The 15,000-nt window shown below is 28.9% G+C and overlaps 4 protein-coding genes across 5 annotated transcripts in view; 1 reads left to right on the top strand and 3 right to left on the bottom strand.

The window, feature by feature from the left end:
• The window catches only part of LOC124425528 (omega-amidase NIT2), a 2,557-nt gene extending 1,469 nt beyond the window's left edge, over positions 1-1,088 (bottom strand). The window contains exons 1-3 of the mRNA XM_046965980.1: positions 913-1,088; positions 652-798; positions 81-265 (exon numbers count right to left, since the gene is read on the bottom strand). Coding sequence (XP_046821936.1) covers positions 81-265; positions 652-798; positions 913-958 — 378 coding nt within the window. The 5' untranslated portion in view covers positions 959-1,088. The remainder of the gene's footprint in view (positions 1-80; positions 266-651; positions 799-912) is intronic.
• LOC124425526 lies at positions 273-9,253 on the top strand. 2 transcript variants are annotated; one of them, XM_046965978.1, is made up of 4 exons: positions 273-613; positions 4,395-4,510; positions 7,000-8,205; positions 8,290-9,253. In XM_046965978.1, exons 3-4 carry the CDS (start codon positions 7,010-7,012, stop codon positions 8,576-8,578), a joined length of 1,485 nt encoding a protein of 494 aa, XP_046821934.1. In that variant the 5' UTR covers positions 273-613; positions 4,395-4,510; positions 7,000-7,009; the 3' UTR covers positions 8,579-9,253. The 2 variants fall into 2 exon arrangements, with proteins under 2 accessions (XP_046821934.1, XP_046821933.1); XM_046965977.1 differs by having other exon boundaries at positions 7,000-9,253.
• LOC124425527 (G-patch domain and KOW motifs-containing protein) lies at positions 1,202-3,545 on the bottom strand. Its single transcript, XM_046965979.1, has 5 exons — positions 3,210-3,545; positions 2,696-3,080; positions 2,415-2,518; positions 2,011-2,321; positions 1,202-1,814 (listed from the first exon to the last, which is right to left on the bottom strand). Exons 1-5 carry the CDS (start codon positions 3,347-3,349, stop codon positions 1,312-1,314), a joined length of 1,443 nt encoding a protein of 480 aa, XP_046821935.1. The 5' UTR covers positions 3,350-3,545; the 3' UTR covers positions 1,202-1,311.
• Positions 9,254-9,259: 6 nt separating the features above from the next.
• Positions 9,260-15,000, bottom strand: part of LOC124425634 (putative leucine-rich repeat-containing protein DDB_G0290503) — a 35,608-nt gene continuing 29,867 nt past the window's right edge. Inside the window, exons 2-10 of the mRNA XM_046966202.1 lie at positions 12,033-12,261; positions 11,667-11,771; positions 11,369-11,564; positions 10,911-11,260; positions 10,325-10,493; positions 10,170-10,244; positions 9,815-9,964; positions 9,583-9,747; positions 9,260-9,442 (exon numbers count right to left, since the gene is read on the bottom strand). Coding sequence (XP_046822158.1) covers positions 9,326-9,442; positions 9,583-9,747; positions 9,815-9,964; positions 10,170-10,244; positions 10,325-10,493; positions 10,911-11,260; positions 11,369-11,564; positions 11,667-11,771; positions 12,033-12,261 — 1,556 coding nt within the window. The 3' untranslated portion in view covers positions 9,260-9,325. The remainder of the gene's footprint in view (positions 9,443-9,582; positions 9,748-9,814; positions 9,965-10,169; positions 10,245-10,324; positions 10,494-10,910; positions 11,261-11,368; positions 11,565-11,666; positions 11,772-12,032; positions 12,262-15,000) is intronic.

The raw sequence follows: 15,000 nt of genomic DNA, 5'->3' as shown, positions 1-15,000 counted from the left end.
GAGAAATAAAAGATATATCTTCTCAAATTTTTTTTTGTTTAGATTTTTTAAATTGAGATTTAGGAATCATAAATTATTACCTTTCTATATTTGCCTATCATTTTCCCGTCTGGTGCCCAAATCGTACATGTATTATACAATTTATCACCCTCTCTTTCTGGAATTGTACCACCAATCACGTAAATATTATTTTTTTTGGCTGCATCGGACAATGCAATGCTCGTTTGACCTTCCGGAATTTCTTCTGCATTTTTTTGGAAATGAGCTATATTTGAATATGCATATAAATTTGTATTATAAACAAATTTATGTATTAATATTAATAATATAACATATGCGTAAGTGTTTTTAAAAGGAATATTTTTTAAATATAATGTGCGTACAAAGTTTATTGCATTTTTTAATACGAAGCGTTTGATTGGTTGATTTGAATTTCGGAAGCCTATAAGTTTTTACGTAATATAAATTATGATAATCGTCTTTTTTTTTCGAAGAACACTTTGATAATTTACATTTGAAAAGATAACGAATGTTTTGAAAAGGTAATCGAATATACAAAAAAATGCGCGAGACGGATATGTTACCGTTCAACTAAACGAAGTTTGCTTATATCGTAAGTAAAATGTGAAAAATATAATTTATAACATTTACATGTTCCATAAGAAGAATTGAAACATTCTGGTAAAACAACTATGTTCGATTGATTTTCTTTAGCATGTTCGATATAATTTATCGCTCGTGTTATGTTCCTTAATTTATCATCACTGACAGCAAGCTGCACTAACGCCAAACGGATTGCTGCAAATAAAATAAAATATTTCAGTTTTAATTTATTATTATTTATTACGGTTAGAAAAGTATTATTTCTTATACTGATCGATCAGATTATATAGGTTTGTTTATTTTACGTACTTGACATAGTCCTGAAGTACTGTTTGAGTATGCTCATATGTACCATATTATTTGTAGGTTAGTCGTGCATACAGCGCCAACATACATAAAACTTCGAAAGATAACGTACATGATGACGTAAAACTAATATTAATTAAAAATACAAATCACGTATACAACTGAAGTATCATCGTATAAATTACGTAGATATCGGACAAGATAATTTAATTAATGGAATTATCTACATAATACATAGTACATAGTTCTATTAATTATGTCTCCGTAGTTACATAAATAATGTTTTCAAAGATTATGTAAAAATAAGTTTTATTAAGAGAAAAAAATTATATATAAATGAAATAATACAATAGAAGTTTGCGGTTAAATGAGGAATATTAATGCAATTTTAACAAATGTACATCATCTTCTAGTTGATCTGGATCTCGATCTGGATCTTTTCTTTGGCGATCTAGATCGTGATCTTTTTTCTTTACGTTTCCTTCTATCTAATGTTTCACAATTACGAATATATTTATCTTTTGTTTTTTCACGTTCCTTATCTTTCTTCTTTCGCTTTTTACTTGATTGTTCTGGCGAACTATCGTACTTTTTGTGTTTTTTAGTTTTCTTAGATTTTTTTGGCTTATGCCTGCTACTACTGCTACTACTAGAACTTCTTCTTTTTCTGTTTTTTCTTTCAATACTACTATCACTGTCGGACGACTGTCTTTTGTGCTTTTTCGTTTTCTTTTTATTATCATCTTTTTTCTTTTTTCTTTTAGTGTGTCTTTCAGTATTACCTTTTTCATCCATTTCATATTGCTCCTTTTCACTATTTTGATTACTTTTGCTTCTTTCAGAAGATGGAGATTTTTCTAATTCAGTTGCTTCTTTTTTTTTATATTCCTCGTACTTTGCTACATCTGAAATCAGTGTCATAAAATACTAAACACTAAACTTTCAACACCTATTAAGGTATTGCGATAATATAGAGACCCTTAAAAAGTATTTTGACAGTAACTTATTGTAAAATATATTATCAATTATCTTTAACGTAGATATATAAGTACATGAACCTTTTAAAGATCCCTAGATAGGAAATGTAATTCATATACTAACTTAAAACTTTAGCTTTCTTAATATATTCGTCTTTTGTAACAGGTTGAACTATAAATTCGTTTAAAGAAATAGCATTTCCTCCCAAAGCCATTTTTATTATTAATCTTCCTGCATCATCATCTAATCCTTCTATTTGACCATAAGTGTTAACATATTTGCCGCTTATGATCTTCACATATGTACCCTTTTTAATTTTTATTTCTTCTTCTTGTTTATCTTTAGAGTTAGTTGCTTGTTTTTGTAATGTTACTTTGTCTGCTCCAAGGCCCATTCCTTTTGGACGTAATTCAGGTATAACAGTTGAGACTACTCTATAAAATATAATATAAGAAAATAATATTTTTATACAAATATATAATATTAATATTTATATATAATATTTGTACATTAGAAAAAGTTCATACTTCTCATTTTTTCCAATTCCTCGTCCTGGTTGCCATCCCATTCCACGCAACATAGCAAGACCAAACGCATCTATTGGAATTCGTTCATAATCTTCTAAAGTAGACTGTAAAAATTAGAGTAATATGGTTTAAAAAGAATTTCATAAGATATAAATAATTATAATATTATAAAAATTTATATATTAATAATTAATAAAGATTTATGAATATTATTTATTAAAATAAATAATTATATTAATCATAAAATAATTATAAAATTTAATCAATAGAATTAAACTTACTTCTTCTTGTCCTCTCAAAGCTTTTTCTTCTTCCGTTATAGATAAAGTTAACACTTTAGATTCTTCCTTTTTTCCTGTAGATCTTAAATCTTCTATAATTTCTTTAGCTGCCTGTTCTTCCAATGTCGTTTCTGTAGTAGTTGTATCTACTGGTTCTGTTTTAATATTCGTAGAAGGAATATCTGTATGAATTGGTGTTGCATTTCCATTAGCTATTTTGTTACTTGGCTCTAGTTTAATATCACTTTTTACTTTCACTTTTTCTTCATTTGGCACTGGTTTGGGCTCAAAAATATCAGCATCAATTTTATTGATAATTCTATCATGCCACGTTTCAGAGCCCAACAAAGGAATGACCAGAGGTTCATCTTTCTTTTCTTCTTCTCTATAGAATAAAATCAAATCTTAAATATCTCGTTTTCATATATAATGTTTACTATCTAATATTTAATAATAAGGTTAGAGATAGTTACATTTTTCTTAGTTTTATTAATATATTATTATTATTACTTACCCTATTACTTTAATACTTTTGTCATCAAGACATTCAATATAGTCAACTTTTTTTTGTTCCTGAGAAAGTGTATTTTTTAATACAGGTTTTTTAATAGTTTTTGCAAAACCAAACGAAATTTTTTTTCCTTCTTCTGTCATTTTTAAATTGTATAATATAGTAACACGTAAAAATATTATTTCTTCACAATTTTTAATAATATTATACGGATTTCATTAATCGATTGATATATTTACATTAAACTTTTAGTGATTTTCTAGATTATTAAAAATGATTATTCCTCAATGTTTGTACAATCTACGAACGATCGATTTTAGACGTGAAACATATTAAGGTCTATATAGCGAAAATTTGAATGAAATGATCTACGTAGTAACATTTTCCCTAGAAACATTGGTTGGTATTATTGAAAAGAATCTAGTAATAAAAGCGATGGCGAAGTACATCGATAGTAGTAACAAACTCGAACAATCGATACTTATATAATCGATAGAAATATCGAGATTAACGAGATTATTTTCGCGCGATATTTAAATTTTAAAGTTTTTATATGACAAAATAACATCTTATAACAAATACATTTTTTTTATGTTGTAAGATCTATAAAAATTATATCGAAATTTTTTCTAACAATATTTAAACTTTCATTGATCGAAATTTTTATGAACGATTAAATAATATCCTATAATAATATCCTATAATAAAATTTCTATGAAATTATATTATAAAATCAATAGAATATGTATATATGTATATATTTTATTATATATATATATATTTTATTATATATATATATATATATATATATATATATGTATATATATTCAGTTTACTAAGAATATATTTATATATACATAATATAATTAAATAAAATAAATTCGGAAATTATTATTTGAAAAAAAAAAACAATCAAATAATTTTTCTTTTCATATTGTATACTATAATTTTCGAATATTTTACTCGACATATTTTAAGAACATGAATTGTGGGTTTTTTAAGAACACATATTTTAAGAACACAAATCCTCATTGAGATTTATTTGTTTTTCTTTTCATACCATAAAGAATATCAAAGATCGAGTTTTAAGGCTTTGTTTAAAGAGGAAAAAAGTGGGAGTATAGGGGGATAGGAGGGAAAGGGGACGGTTTGAGTTTCAGCCATGACAACTGAACGAACGGTATGCAGATACGAAGTTGGGGGTAAATCGGGAAGCCGTACCGTACAGACAACGTAGTGATCGTAGTTACTTCGAACAGTCAACGACATTGTGATACGACCGAGGTAACGGAAAACACAGCGAGGTAAGTGATTTCATTACGTATAAATTAAATTTTAATATATACATATATATATATATATGTATATGATTATATATATTGATTTAATATATATAACTTTAATATACGTATATATTTAATATATATTATATTTTTTACATTGAATATTTTTAATAAATTTAATTTAGTGATTTAGTTTTATTTTCGTGAAATTATTTTTTTTATTATTTTAAATTTAAATTTCTAAACTAATAAAAAAAAAACATCAAATTGGTACTGAGAAGTGAATCGCATATAAATTTTATGTATTATTAAATAAATAAATAAATATATATATATATATATATATATATATATATATATATCAATAATGTAGTTAAAATAAAAAGAAAAAGTTATGTTACGTTTATAAAAAATATTCTCTTTTTATTTTGTATATTTTTACATATATATATATATATATATATATATATATATATATGTATATATATATATATATATATATATATATATATATATATATATATCTTTATTACATATATATATATCTTTCTTTTTTTTTAATTTTCAACGGTACTTAATTTTAAACGGTATGCTTATTATTATTTAATTTTTTATACATTTAAATACATAGAAATAGATTTGAATGTCTCGTTAAATCTCGTGAGATGCATAAACGTGTGCACTTTTATTACTTCATGACATTTCTCGCGCTTGAACTGATGTTCCTCGTTATCGTCGCGATAATTAGGAACAGTAAACGCGGAATGAAACGGTCTCGTGGGCCGACATAACTGTAAATTTTGCAGGCGTAACCTTGTTGCCGGTGGTTACACTGGTACAAACTCGACGAAGATTTGTTCCGCTATGTGTCTTTTGCCCTGTCGTTTCGTCCTGCCTTTGACACAAGCATAAGCAGTTTTCTTTATTATTATTACTATTTATTTATTACTATTTTTTTCTCTTTTTTTTTTTAAAGTTGCACCTGCTACTATCGAATTTAAAATCTGTTGAAATTTATTGCTTATCAAGAATCGCCGATCATTCTTTAAAAGAAACAAATCGTTTTAGAAGTCTTTAGTAATAAAATATAATTCGTATTTATTTTAATTGAATTTTATTATCAGAATTCTCATTGATGATGTTGTTTCAAATGTGAATTGTTACAGAATTTTTTTAAAAGGATAAATTAAATTTTTTTTCTATAATTTTTATAAAAAAATAACAATTAAGTTTGAAAATCTTTTTAAAAGTATTTTAAACGAACGAATTTAAAGTAAAATCTATTTGTCCGTATATTTTCTTGAGAGATCGGTTTGTTTGTAATTCATTGTAATTTAATTTTTTTTTTTTTTAATATTCATCGAGTGTCCTTCAGAAGAATTATTTCATAATTTTTTTAAAAGACGGTTCCTTTATTTTTTTCTTTTTTTTTTTCATTTAATATCTTTCGTAAAAAAAAGTAATATCTTAAAAAAAATCAAATTTAAGTAAAAACATCGTTTTGTTCATGGGATTTATATATGTGTCTTTAGTTTGGGAGATTTTTGGATTGAGAAATCGGATCAAGTATCCGATGGTGGTCATTCGTAGATGCGTGCGGGTAGCACGAACAATCGAACAATCGAGCGAATCGTAGATCCGGCCGGAACTCGGCGTATAATGCTGCGGAAACGAGTGGGAAATTATATTTGTTATGGAGAATCGGGAGTCGAAGCGAGTTGTTGGGCAGCAGCGGTTCTACGGATCCTGAGAACGATCTCATCCGAGCGCGTCGAGAGACCGGACGGAACTCATGTTAAATGTGTATATACGTTTGTCGATTTCATTTCGTTCTGTTATGACATTTTCAGATGACTTTTTTATTTTTATTTTTTTATTTATATCATCGTCGATTGTATTTTCTTATTTTTCTTATCATATCGTGTCGATTAATGACATTCAATGTTCATCAAGATTTTATAGACAAATTTTACGTTGTTACGTATCGATGAAATTTGTTTAATTTATTATCGAGTAAATAATCTTTAATTAAATATTAATTATATGGCAATAGTATTTTTAAACGAATTAATATGTAATGAAATAAATTAAAAATGTAACGATATACGATCCGATGATTTACAAATATTCGTCTTTATTGCTCATTGTAATTAGTTACGAATTCATTGTAATTAGTTCGAGCACGCACGTTATATTTTATTTTTATTGGCATGCAAATGACCAGAGGAAGGTACGTGACATTCGTTCCGGGTTGAACAAAAGAGTGAAACTGACGTATAGCTCATTATTGTTACATAAAATTTATTACAAAAATTAACGTTCCATACTCTGTCCAATTTGATCTTTCTTTTTTTCTTTTTTGTTTTATTTTTTTTTTCGATCTATCGTTTATCTTGTAAATTCTAATAAGAGGTGTTCCTCTACATAAGAATAATAAAATAATCAATGAGAAATATATAAAATTAATTTTCTATTTTATCCATTGACTCATTTCTTTTATTTATTTTTAGGTAAATCAAGATGAGCGCCCTGCAATCATGTATAAACCTTTTAATGTTACATCTCGTATCGATCGAGGCGATCGGTGTTGGCCAAGCATGGCGCATATCGCCTTACTCAAAGACCGATTATTTCTTAGAACATCCATCTTGGCCTCGGTTGGATTCATCTGCTTTCGAAGTACGCACTGTCAGCGGTGTAGGTCGTTTGGTACCTTTAAACGATTTACGAAATCTTCCTAATAATCAAATAATCGAGAAGATTGATAACATCGACCCGAATTCTTTGTCTGATCAAGAAACTATTGAACGTGATTCAAGAGATATGTCATCGTATCAAAATGATCAGAGAAAGAATATAAATGATAATACTAGGAAGGATTTATCGATCGATGGAAGGACGAACGACAGTTCGACGTATCCGCAAAAAATTTTCAAAACGAAAGTTTCCATGAGAGTATTCCCGATCGACGTTTGGGAGCAATCATTGAAAGTTGATAAGAAAATCGATAAATCGAAAGATATTAATCATCGTGTACGCCGTGAAGCAGATAATGATACCAATATGGAAAAAATTGGTAGTACGTTAACGCTTCGGGAGGCACGATTGGCTTCTCCGGAAACATGGTCGAAACAGCCATTATCCGTTGAATTTCGACATAGATCAAATTTCGAACAGCCCCTTAGGGATCAGAACAATGATGCCGATGAATCATCGATTGGCTTAAGGAATTATCACGGTCCACGAGCCGATTTCATAACGAGTCACTATCGTCGTGGTTATCCGGACAATCGTGAATCTCGTGATACATTTTTTTCTAAGACATACGACGAGCTTGATCTACCTTGGTATAGAAACATGATACGAGAGAGGGATTACGATATACCACCATTACGTCGTCCATATTCCGAATATTATCGAACATATCCCGAACGAAATTATAGAATGGAAAGGGATTATTACATGCGTGTACCAAACAACGAGCATTCTTATTATTACGATCGTTACAGGGACGAGGATATTGATCTTTACGGTAGAGCAAGGACCGCACCGAAACCCAAGAGAATCATTTATTACGCTACCTTGCCGGAGATCGTAAGGAAGCCTGTTGATCTTAGAAATTATCCTCGTACAGCATACGATGGTGGATTGACCAGGACAACCGTAACACGTGGTGGTACATTCGAACGTGTTCCCGGTAATGTAGATCCCACCAGGTATCGTTATCGACATCTCTACGATGGTTATGATTCTTACACAAAGAGATCGAGCTTTTACGATCGTCCTTACGTTGGATATAGGGACGACGAGGATCGTAGAAAGGGTTCAATCAAGGAGAATTTAAATGAGAACGATTCTGGATATGAAGCGAGTAACGATAGGAACAACAACGTCGTCAATCAGATACAAAATAGGGACGATGGTAATAAACTACCCTGGCCCGTGCAAATTGGTACAGAAGTTAGCGTAAAGGACGACGAGAGGATTCACGGGAGAAAAATTTTCGGGGAGACAATAGGCTTCGAAAGACTTCAAAATGCACCTGATCCTGTTGCAACCAGCGAACCTACTGGAAAGGATACTAATTGAAACTTTCTTTTTATTTCTTTCCTTTTTCTTTTCTCTCCTTTTTTTTTTTTTTTTTAACGTGAAATGCATTTTATTAGAGAACGAGATGATCTTTTTTTTTTATAATCTTCCCTTAACCGAAAGATCTTAGTAATAAGTGTAATTGCTAGTACAGTGGGAATTATCATTATTAATTTTCATTAAAATCTTCATTTCTTATTTATATGTTTTATTATCTGTAGAAGAGATTTTATTATGCGTTTAATATTAATTTTCACTTGCTAGTACAGTGAAATCTTCATTGTTCGTACGTTTATTATTTATATACTTTCATTCATTTCGACACCTTTTTCCAATCTTTGTCAACTAAATTTGTTTGTTTTTTATATTAATGTATGTCTCTTCATTAATTTGACAGTGAAGATTTCACAATAACATGTTCACATTCTCTCTCTTTTTCTCTTTTTCTTTCAAATGGAAAAATACAATTGGTTTGTAGCGCTAATTGGGAATGGAAAATGGTTTATTGGTTAATGGGTTGTTGGTAGGTAGGTAGTGGGTATTGGGAATGGTTGAATAACTCGCATTAATTTTAGCGAGAAATATTATTTTTAATATCTTTCATTTCTTTTTTCTTTCCTTTTTTTTTATCTACACGAAAGCACGAGATCTTTATTCGCATCGAAACAAAAGTATTTAGTATATTTGATTTATTTATGATTATCTATGATTATTTTATTTTGCTTTTCTTTTCCTTTTTTTTTTCTTTCAAGCCGATGTATAAATTTTGTCGAACGTTGTTTTGAATAGAAATTTAGCCAAATCATCTGAGAAACTTCTCTTCGACGTGATCTTGTTCAAATCTGCTGGCCAAGTGTTGTTTACCTGTGTGTGTGTTTGTGTGTGTGTGTTTTTGCATACGTGTGTGAGGATGCGCATGCGTACGTGTGTGTGTTTGTAAAAAAGACGAATTTTTTAATCAAATAAATTCGAATAAATTTTTTGTTCATTTAAAGTTTCATTACCGCGTTAGGTTTTTCATTCATAAAGTTTGTCAATTCTTCGGGTGTCATGTTCAAAATATTACAAGCCGTCTCGTGTGCTTCCCTCTCGCTTGCTTCGTCTTCGTAGAAATTTGTTTTTCCATTAACTTGTTGGTCACAATGATCGTGAATTTTTTTCAAAAATTCCTAATGACAAGACGTTATCGATGATTGAAGAAAATTGAATACATATAATTCGTTAGAAATACTTCACTTTGATAGCTTTTGAATATTCGATGTTTTTACTCTCGAAAGTGATTAATTTCTCTTTCAAAACTTTGATCGCGTCCTCGCATTTCATTTTAATAGCATTAATCTCTTTCTGCATCGATTCCTCGTGCTTTCGATTTATCTGAGATTCGATCTGTTAACGATAAACAAATAAATCTTTTGTTCCTTCAATTTACGAATTATATAAGTATATATATATGTATATATATATATATATATATATATATATATATATATATGTATATATGTGTATATACATAAGTATATAGATGTACATTTTTATAAACAATTTGAAAGAAAATATTTTCTATTGGAGAGCGTTAATTATTTTTTCTTACCTGTTCTTTCAAATCCGTTTCAGATTTTTCCATTTTGCAAGCAAGGTTTAACTTCTCCTCGTTTATTAAAGAAATCTGTGTTGTCGAAAATCATTTATTTACGTTATATCGTTTATTTATGTTATAGTGCACACGAATAGGAATTATTTATATACTTTGGCTTTGAGTTGTGCGTTGCTGGTTCTAAGTGCAGTCAATTCGTTTTCCAATTCTTTGATCTTAGACGTAAATAGATCTTTTTCCTTGGCAAGGTCCGATATTTGACCTTTGTAACTGTTCAGTAAAAATCCTTTATTGGCGTTTGCTGATTCCGATCGTAATAATCTGTATAATTATTATTTTCTTTAATTATTTTATTTTATTTTATTTAATATATATGATAATATTTTGAAAATATAATAACTTTTAGGAAATAGTTAATTTCAATTGATTTTTATTTTTTTTATTTTTAATTATAATAATTTTCAATTCTAATCGTAATAATATACACATTATTATGTATTTATTATTATTATTATTATTATTATTATTATTATTATTATTATTATTATTATTATTATTATTATTATTATTATTATTATTATTATTATTATTAAATATAATAACATTTTATTGTATTTCCAATTAATAATTTTAATTAATATTATACTTATTAAATTATAATGATATTTATAAAAAATATAATATAAAAAAAAGGAAAAAGTATTCATGAAATTTTTAAGGAAAGCCGTTTAAACTCACTTGTTATGAAGTTGCTTGATAGTTGCGCAATCTTCTTCAGACTTTTTCTTCAAATTAGCGAGTTCTCTGTATTTCGGTAACTCGCGCATTTGTGTAACACTGATCTTTTCGTTTTGTTCCTTACCAATTTTCAATTCCATCCATTCTTTCATATCCTCGAATTTTTTACGAAGAAATGCGTTCTCGTTTATTAGATCGTTCAAATTCGACTCGGTAGTTTCCATTTCTTTTTTGAAAATTGTAAAACATTTGTTTACTGACTCATAATCATTCGACTTATCTTTCAATTCCTTTCGTGTTTTCGATAATTCATTCTTTAACTTTTTCGATGTTGAGATTGCAACTCGTAACTAAAAAAAAAAAAAAATTGTTTTTTTAATTATAATATGTTACTGGCGATATATGTATGTACAGATAGTATGTCATTTTAAAACGAATATATACAAATACCGATATACCTTTTTATACAATCGTTTCGATAATTTTCCAAAATATCTCGAAGATCTACGATTATTATTTTGAAATCTATTTCCTTTGTTATTCGACAACGTGGAAGATCTTAATTTTTCCAAAACTAAAGTGCAGATTTGTATGATCCTTTTTTGCAATACATCATTCTTTTTACAAGCTTCCATTTGTAAATTTTCTGCGATCCTTTAATAAATATATTAATTGATATTAACTTAGAGATGGTATATGGTAATAAAATATATAAATACAAAAAACAAGATAATATAATACATATAGACGATAGACCTTTTATATTTTTCTTTGACAAAATTTTTCTTTCTTATAGCTTCTTCAAGTTCGACTTTAGTCTCGTTAAGTTTGTTTTTCAAATCGAAAATAATGTTCTCGTAACTGAAAAATAATTTTCATATAAAAAACATGATTTCATTCACAATCTTCACAATATTCGGATCAAAACTTACTCGACTTCTTTATTGGTCGATTTTACGCTTTTCTGCCATTCCTTTCTAAGTCATCGGTAAGTTTCATCGTGAGAATGTAAAAAGCGTAATAATATTTGAATTTAAATAAATTTACATGAATGATAAGTTTTTATGTGTTGAATAAAGTAGAATATTTCGTGAAAAAAGTTTGTACAAACATTTTACATACTCTTTGCATACCTCATTCCCTCTGTTGAGGGCTTCTTCGATCAACCATTGAGGTGCTGGTTCTTCAACAATATTTGTACATTTTTTGTTTTCGTCATAAAATAATAAAAATGGAGTAGAAGGACTTGCATTATCATTTTCGTCGGTGTATCCGTGTTTTTCTTCTTCTTCGTTCCAAAATTTACGAGTTTGCGTGAAGTTGGATCTCGTTTCAATATTGTTTTTTTGAACTAACAAATTTTATACATTATTTTATTAATGAATATGAAAAAAAAAGAATAATATTTAAACGTTATATTTAATTGAATTGATTTTCGCGTTCTTTCAATATTATTTTTTTGTTTCTAACACTTTTGATACAAATTATTTTATTAAATAAGTTAAAAAGAAAAGAAAAAAGAAAAATTTATGAAGAAGTATCATATCCCATCAAATCTGTTTTAATGTTTCGTAATTTGCACGATTGCAGTGCACTATTTTATCCAATGAGTTACACGGGATTGTTATCGTTCGCTAGCTCCATCTACAGGATCGACTAGTTAGTTACTTGATAAAAATTAAATGTCAAGTCGATAAAAATGTTAGATATTTTTTTGTTAAAAAAGTAATTTCAATTTGAAAATAAAAGTACATAAATATTTTCTTCTTTCATATTCGTCAATCAAAATTCGTCAATCAAAATTTTGGAAAAAGAAGAAAGGGAAAGATTATTATTATTATTATTATTATTATTATTACTATTATTATCAGATTATTATTGGAGATTATATAATTATTATTGGACAAGACACAAGAGAAAGAGAGAGAGAAAAAGAAATAGATAGAAAGAAAAAAATTAGAAAACGATTACTAAAAGGGATCGTTAAAGAGGCAAGAATTTGGCCGTTAATTAACGTCGGTCGTGTCGACGTAAAGAGGTTCGATAATTTATCGCGAAACGATAAATTCGTGGATTCGATCGAGGGGGGAAAGGTAAAACTGTTGTGGAGGAGGTCGATGATATTATTGGATATTATCGGGCCATATGGAATTTGGGCCTGAAAATGGTCCCGTGCGCAGGAAATTGCTAACGACTTAAACGTTTGGGGCGGTTCACGGGGACCCTAAGTTCAGTTCCGAGGACCCAGTTATGATGGATGGACTTTGGCCAGTCTGTAATTTGAAGGCGTTATATATGTACCTCTAACACGTTGTTCGAACAACGATGATCTTCTCCGTATGTCTCCTTCGTTGGCCTGTCTGTTCTGTTATTTCCTTTTTTTTTAAAAGAAGAAAACGTTTTGTACCTTATTTCAACGGAAATAAAGTTTTAACTCTCGTGTAATGAAACGTAACGTCGTGTAACATCGAAATCACATATTCAGACACTTTATATCTCAAATTTCTAATATTTTTTTGTTTATGTTCCTTTTTTTATGTATAAGTCATACTTAATACAGTATAAAACGAACCAAAAGATTTTGGGTGATTTTTAAAAATCTAAATTACTCTTTCTCGGATAATCTTTTCTTTTTTTCACATTATCGAATCATAAGCCTGGGAATTGTTGATCTATCTATAAACTTTTGGCCCTGTACAATTATACTAACAGGTATATGCGATACTCTGGCTTCACGTTATATTATTTTGTTGTAAACACTTGAAAAATTCGATTACAATGGATTAACAGAATTTATCATCAGAAAATTTCTGATCGGTAGTGACAAAAGTAAAAGAAAATTTATCATCTTTCAATTTTCTTCCATTTTGTTTTCGATTAGGTCATAGGAATGAATAATACGGACAACGAATTTAACGAAGCCGATGTTGCTCATCGATATTTCGTTATGTATAACGCGTATTTAACGCGCGGTAACTTAATATCAGCTTTTTTCTCTTCTTTTTTTATCTTTTTTATTTTTATTTATTTATTTTTTTTTTTTTTAAATCCTATTCCTCGGAATCAATCGTGACTACAATCGGAGTTATCGAATAACACAGCGCTCGCGTTTCATTATTTTGCATTAATTAATACTTGTTAGCACGGACTCACGTAATATTTTGCGAATGCTACGTGTTGAACAGAGTAACTAATTAAATTTGTTCGCCAATTATACCTGCGATCCGATGCTGCCAATTTTCTCTACGTTTTGCCCTTTTGGTACACTAATTAATTTCCACGGTCGAGCTCACTTTATTTACGCGTGACAAGCTTCAAAATTGCACCCACATGTCGGGGTATATTTACGGGGCACGGGTAATGCAGACTGCGTCCGTATAAAAATTCTCTAACGTTAAGCCCGTTATTTGCATTGTGCTCGCCCGAAAATCTAACTCTCCCGCTTTATCGCGAATTCCTATGGTTTTACATATACCTACCTACATATATGATTCCTACCCGAAAGATTTTACACGCTTTGCCCTTCTCTGTTTTTTTTTTGCTTTTTTTCCGTTCCATTTTTATTTTTTCCAACTAACCAAATATATCTATGAGCATGAGCATAGATATCGGAGAATATTATTCGTTGTTGGAAGAAAAGAGGAAAAAATCATCAAGAAAATTATCAATCTTTACGAATGTTTTTTTTTTCCAAATATAATTGACAATTGCAGTAAGTAAATAGATTTATTATTAGATATGTATAGATAAAACTCAGCAATAACTCGTTATAAACGAATTTATACGAGATAACTTTGCAAAGTCAGCCTAACGTTTCGTTTCGTATAATCAAAATCAAATATCTGGACGATAATAAAAAAAAAAAGGAATTGAAAAAACAAATCAAGTATAGTTGAGATTTCAAAATGAAAAAAGTTTACATTTAGAAGAGAATAAAAGCTTTGTCTCAATAGTTTATATACCGGTGTTATATCCCCTTTCGATACGCAAGAACGATCAGCTGGTGAACCCTCGACTACGAGTGCCCACCCCGCTAACGTGGAATTATTCTGGATAATATGTGGATAGTTAGTCCGCGATTAGCCTGTCC

This window comes from Vespa crabro, chromosome 7, assembly GCF_910589235.1.
Source record: "Vespa crabro chromosome 7, iyVesCrab1.2, whole genome shotgun sequence".
In the NCBI taxonomy this organism is placed as follows: Eukaryota; Metazoa; Arthropoda; class Insecta; order Hymenoptera; family Vespidae; genus Vespa; species Vespa crabro.
Note: the sequence above shows the minus strand (reverse complement) of the source record. Positions and strands in the feature narration are given on the sequence as shown.

Excerpts from the sequence above, each read along its gene's own strand:
- LOC124425527 (XM_046965979.1), bottom strand. The coding sequence starts at position 3,349 with ATGACAGAAGAAGGAAAAAAAATTTCGTTTGGTTTTGCAAAAACTATT. Across the intron at positions 2,519-2,695 it reads CTTTGAGAGGACAAGAAGAA|TCTACTTTAGAAGATTATGA; the intron begins GTAAGTTTAATT and ends TAATTTTTACAG. Across the intron at positions 2,322-2,414 it reads GGAATTGGAAAAAATGAGAA|AGTAGTCTCAACTGTTATAC; the intron begins GTATGAACTTTT and ends TATATTTTATAG.
- LOC124425526 (XM_046965977.1), top strand. The coding sequence starts at position 7,010 with ATGAGCGCCCTGCAATCATGTATAAACCTTTTAATGTTACATCTCGTA.